Source organism: Scomber scombrus, chromosome 12 (genome assembly GCF_963691925.1).
Source record: "Scomber scombrus chromosome 12, fScoSco1.1, whole genome shotgun sequence".
Lineage (NCBI taxonomy): Eukaryota > Metazoa > Chordata > Actinopteri > Scombriformes > Scombridae > Scomber > Scomber scombrus.
Window position 1 is genome coordinate 5216192 of NC_084981.1, and position 6107 is coordinate 5222298.

At 39.9% G+C, this 6107-nt stretch overlaps 1 protein-coding gene across 1 annotated transcript; it reads left to right on the forward strand.

The window, feature by feature from the left end:
* The first annotated feature begins 979 nt into the window (after positions 1-979).
* On the forward strand, positions 980-4529 carry LOC133992266 (P-selectin-like). Its single transcript, XM_062430985.1, has 5 exons — positions 980-1007; positions 1089-1403; positions 1509-1700; positions 1830-1927; positions 4470-4529. Coding segments are annotated over exons 1-5 (666 nt in total). The 5' UTR covers positions 980-1006.
* The last annotated feature ends 1578 nt before the right edge of the window (positions 4530-6107 follow it).

Here is a 6107-nt window from a genome sequence, read left to right on the forward strand (position 1 = left end):
GTAAACTCACTGTGAAGATTACCACAGATATACACTTTACGGCCATTATTGTAGCTGTCGTATACATCGTTTTTTTCTACATTTCAAATGTCCGCTTATCCAAAGTAGTTTGAGCCCTGAGGGTTCGTGTGCTGCCTGTAAGCTGCCTTGTAACAGTTGCTCTGCACCACTGATGGGTGAAAATCTATCAGAAATCCACCTGGGGACATGCACTTAAGAAATCCAAAATACTGCAACTGATGGACAACTTGTATAAAGTAGTAATATAATATTCTGTATATACTATACATATAAATGCTTTAAAGAGGCCTGATCTTAATGGTGAGTGATACACTGTTTCATAAACATCTGTAAAGACAAGATGCTCCTACTGGAAGCACTGTAATCAGCAGAGCAGGTAAAACACTGGCTGTAGTGTTATAATTGTACCAGGGGTGTACCTTCATTACAACTTGTCTGCTCAGCTGTGTTGTGGTGTGGCAGTCTCACTCACAACCTCACATTTTAGGATGAACTCGATCTGCTCAGCCAGTCTGAAAATGACTCTCCTGTAAATGCTATAGGATCTATGAAGGAACTGACAGACCGTATAGTTTTACATTAAATGCAACCTTTTGTTTGGTCTTAAATGACCATTAAATAGAAATGCCTCAAAATTTGACCTAACTTTCACTTTATATTAGCAGAGAAAACAAAGGAATATTTTTCTTCATAGTAAGAATATACAAGGAGGCGGTTTCCCTCCGGTGGGACAGTAGAGGAGGGGGTAGGTGGGGAATTCCACAGAAATGTTTATCTTCCCGAAAAACTGGACTGGACCAGCGTGTATAAAAGCAGGCAGCAGGTGTAAGATAATTACTTGATTACTTAACTTCAGTAACCCTAAAGTAAGAGACTGAGAACTTCTATGTTTGTTTTATTCTTACAGGAGTTCTGCTTTGGATTACTTCAGACCAGTGGATCGCAGCGCTCTGCCTCATGGATCAGCTTGACCCTTCTTTACTCAAGCATGTAAATCAAATGGAACCATTACATCTCATTCCTCATTGCCCCACCATCTAACATGTGTCTCTATCCTCCATCCTCAGTGCTGTGCATGTGGACTAGTGTAGAATGCTGGTCCTTTTACTACTCTAACGACACCATGAATTGGTCACAAGCAAGAGCCTGGTGCAGGGAGCACTACACAGACATGGTGGCCATCCAGAACCAGGAGGAGATTGGGCATCTCAACCCGTGGCTGCCCAGGAAACCCACATACTACTGGATTGGAATCTTCAAAATCAATGATGTGTGGACCTGGGTAGGCACCAACAAGGCTCTGACACCAGAAGCAACCAACTGGGCAGTGGGAGAACCAAACAACGGCAGAAAAAGACAGAGAGGGGGTTTGAATGAGGACTGTGAGAAAATACAATAATGGTATTCTTTTTAAACTTTATACTAATTTAAGTCACTTACAGCCAGGGGCCTCTTATCTAATTGTGTCTTGTTTTCTCTGTTGGCAGTTGTTAAGTGTGACAAAAACGAGGTGATCGTCCCAAATAAAGGAAGTGTGAATTGCACTCATAAGTATGGAAACTTCTCCTATGACTCCCAGTGCAGCTATTCTTGCGAGGAAGGATACCAGCTGAGTATGTCGAGACCCCTGAAGTGCACTGCCTCCAAAACCTGGTCCGAGCAGCCTCCTACATGTAGATGTGAGTTTAGGTTTATTGCATTAATGCCCACACAAAGGTGGCTGCAATTTCAAGTAATCACATTCAGCGCATCTAAATGCTGTGATCACAATAAAGAACCCTGGTTAATGTGTTTTTCGTGGAGTGCAGTGGTTCAGTGTCCAAAGCTGTCCGATCTAGAGAGTGGATCCATGAATTGCTCCGATCCTCTGGGCCCTCTCAGCTACCAGTCCACCTGCATATTTCATGTTATGTACCTTTCAGGATTTTATAGTCCCCTCATACTAGCAAAATGTTGTGTTTGCCGAGTATTATGCAGGAAAAGCTGCTTTTTAAAGTAAGCATTAAAACAATTTTTTGTTTTGACTACATCACCTGACAATATATGGAGCAGTTAAAATGACAAATTACAATATTTAAATTTGTATTTAGTTGGGTTTGCAATCAATAACGAGGTTCAAGATAATTAGCTCATATGTATAAATATACAAATTCATACACACACACACACACACACACACACACACACACACACACACACACACACACACACACACACACACACACACACACACACACACACACACACACACACACACACACACACACACAAACACACATAGATATGATAAGAGGCAGATACTCAAATACCACAGTTGAAAATGACACAATAATACAACTCTACTCTTACAGGAGCCTAATTATTATTATAATATTGCATACTTTAAGTACATTTTGCTGCTAATACTTTTGTACATCCACTCAACTCAAATCTTGAATACATAACTTTTCTTTGAAATTGAGAATTTTTACATTACTTCTACTGAGAGGTATTACTACTACTACTACTACTAGGTATTACTACTTACCAGTGTACTTTTACTTATGTAAACTCAGTACTTCTCCCTCTGCCTTCTGAGATAACCCAGTGGTCCATGTGGAAGAATTACAGTCTTCCTGCCAAATTGGACAATCATGGGTAAATGTAGTTTTTAGTTGTGTTTATTAGGCTTTTTTTTTGGTGTGTGATTTTTTTTAAACGGAATGGAACAAGGGTCAGTAAGTCTTTTTTTTCCACTACAGTGTATCATCACACCAGTGATGCATCCTCCCATACATAATGTCCACTGTTTTCAACTTATGAAGGTGAGTAGCAAGACTGAAAATAAATACAAATGCATATGATAAAAAATGCAAAATATTAAAATATTAATACGATTAAAAAACCACCTTTGTTTAATTGTGAAAACAGAGGTATTGAAACAAAACAGTAAATTGAACCAGTCTGATGTAGTTCAATTTGAAGCAAATAAAAAATAACATAACAAATATATTAGGAATATACTGTATATTGACTCCAGAGTTAAAAAAAAAAATATGGCAAAATATAGACAGAGCAACCACTAACTGAAACCCAGAGTGCCTTTGAGTGTACAGGCCAATTCACAAGTTCACATGATCAACGGAAATACACAGATCAACTATTTAAAGTGAAAAAGTACAGCAATTATCAAGGTATGATTTAGATGTGTAACATGTCCCAATAATGAGTATACATTTACGTCTAATAAATGTTTCAAATCTTATTTCAGTAATATATGTTTCCAGTAATACATGGCCGTTATCTCCCCAGCAGAGGGTGCTCCAGGATTGTACTTCACGTGCAGCAATTTTTTAAACCCTTAATTTGCAGAAGATGGCGCTGTTATTTGTTTATATAACGTCCTGACTGAAGCATGGGCTTGGAGTAGCAGGCAGATCACAATCACTACTGTTTATTCTAGTCCTAAATGAACAGAAACTATCCCCAAATGTCAGCACATGCAATGATTTATATCACTTTAAACAGTCATGGAAACCTATTACATGACTGTTTTTCATTCAGTATAAGTAGATTGTGTAATGCTTCTGAAACTCAATTTTCATTTCTGCTTTTACTATTATAGTCTTTTACTCCGAGGCGTTCCGTTCAGCCAGTTAGATCAAGAGTATTGTAGCTGGCACAACAAAATACATATGTTTTTTTTTTTTTTAGCTTATTGCCACATGGAGGTCAGCCCCCCTGGTGTGGTGCAATGATAATATATGTAAATGGATGTAGTGCCTTGCCCCGGCCAGACAGAACAAGATTTAACCAGCCTACGCCTGAGTGAGGCTGCTTACCCCCAAACTTCACACGTGCAACAATAAATTCCAGCACTGCACTTAGAGAGGAACTCAGTTGTGTCGGCAAGCGAGAGAGAGGGCCAGGAGGCAGTTGACTTTTTGCTAAACAGAATGACACTCTGAATAACATTTCATAGTACTACATGTTATTGGATAGTATCAGAATGATGTAAGCTTTGTGACGTGTGGCTTACTTTGAGCGAAAGGAGTTGGGTGAATGGTATTTTTGAATGACTTGCAAGAGTTAACTTTTCAAATGACTTCACTGCCAGTGACCATTTGATACATCGATACATGCAGATTTATACTTGTAGATTTATATTAATATGCGCTACGCTTATGACTTAATAGTAGGGTATTGAGAAAATGATAATTATAATGTTTGCACAAAATCAGAGAAGTGTTTTACAAGGACCTAGATAGACATAACAATGCATGCTTATTTGTTTGCAGTCATGAGACAGAAGCGTGTAAACCTGCAGTATATCAACATCTCTCAGCTCATATACTATGTCTGAAGTTCAACTTCAGGGGGCAGCTCTTTCCAAGACTATTGTGTTCCTAAAAAGTGAGCTGACCAGTTTGTGTGTGTGTGTTTTTTTTTAAACTTTCTCTTTTCTTTAGAGTGCAGAGGATTCGAGGAATGCGACGGCAACGGAGTCCAAACCCAAATGGCATTCATGAATCAACACATAGATAATAGGCTTTGAAATCTTGTTTGTTAATAACAAAAGCTCAGATGTAGGCCAACTGCCTGGAGTGTGAGGCTGATCCAAGGACGGTGACACACCAGCGGCGCACATGTAGAATAGGTGAAATTAAAGGTAATTTATGTAATGGGAAATTGGTGTGCGCCTTAAACTGTGATGTCAATTAAATCCTTAAGCTTTGGGATCACACTTTCCTTAGAGAGAGAATTCAAAGTCCATGATAAGTTTATCACACAACTCTGCACCTGAGCATCATTCATGTATGATAATGAGAAATCCACCTGCCATGCAATTCAATATGACATTGAATTATGGACTTAACAGCATTTTCTTTGAGCTGCATGATTACAGTGCACTTATTATAATGGCTAGTGTGCAACACTATAACTGAGGTAACACCAGGGTTTGTTGCATTTACACATTTTCACCAAATGGTCAATTTAAAACATGAAAAAAGGACAAAAAAGACATTTCCTCTCCAGTCCAGATGCCAAATGCGCTTAAAAAAAAAAAAAAAAAAAAAAAAAAATCACAAATGACTTAGAAGAAACAGCATGTCAGCACCAGACTAGTTCAAAGAACACCAAATATGACCTGTACATGTTTCTGAGGGGTCGCAGAGACATTAAGAAATGAGTGGCAGACAGTGTTGCTGGGTAAAGACTCAAACGCCCTTCGAAAAATCCTCCCTGAATGACTTTACTGGGTTGTGTACTGTCTCCACTACACACCAAATCCAGTATTTTTCCATCAAGTAGCGCGCTGGACCACGTGACCACAGAGAGCGAGAGAAGGGGGGGGGGGGGGGGACGCTGTCATGTTTGCATCCTCAATTGACAGCAGTGCACACTTTTATATGGCTCTGAATTAACATGAAGGTGGACAGTGCCGCTGCATTTCTAGTCCCTGCTGATGCTTACACTATATATTAATGAAGTCCGCCGTGCACTTTGATAGTGTTACAAATTCTCCTCCAGGTCGTTTTTCTAACCCCGTGCGCTCATGATCATGTAACCACTCCCACTCGTGGCTGGTGGAAAATTACCAGCTTTACAAGCAACAGGCAAATGAATGGTACTTGCAACAGTGTACCTGCATGAGAAGGAGAGATTGTACTTTATGGATATGTTGCGTTAAAAAGTGGTTTAAGTAACAGAGAGGGAGAGTCTAAGTGGATAAAAGCGTTAATTGACATTAGTTTGACGTGTTGTGTTAATGCTCGTGTGCAGTCACGTGAAAATTAATTGACGTGATTAAAGGTACTACAAAGCTTTAACCTTATAGAATAGCAATAAAAGTGTGTGTTAATCTCTATTCTGATAACCGGAGTCCTGCAGGAGTCCACTCTGCACGGTATAGTCTGCCCTCCTTTTTCCTCTCCGGGCGGAGTAGTGGCGTGGGTGCTTGAGCGAATTGAAAGAAACTGACAGGTGGCTCATCCAATAGGACGCCAGCTCGGTACTCTCCGCCAATGCTGCAGCCAATGGCAGTGCGGATGTGGGCGTAACCCCAGTCCAAACTTTACGCGGCGCCATCGGCTGAAAACTAAACC

Coding starts and splice junctions, on each gene's coding strand:
- LOC133992266 (XM_062430985.1), top strand. Junction 1,701..1,829: donor GCAGCCTCCTACATGTAGAT/GTGAGTTTAGGT, acceptor CGTGGAGTGCAG/TGGTTCAGTGTCCAAAGCTG. Junction 1,928..4,469: donor AGTCCACCTGCATATTTCAT/GTTATGTACCTT, acceptor TCTTTTCTTTAG/AGTGCAGAGGATTCGAGGAA.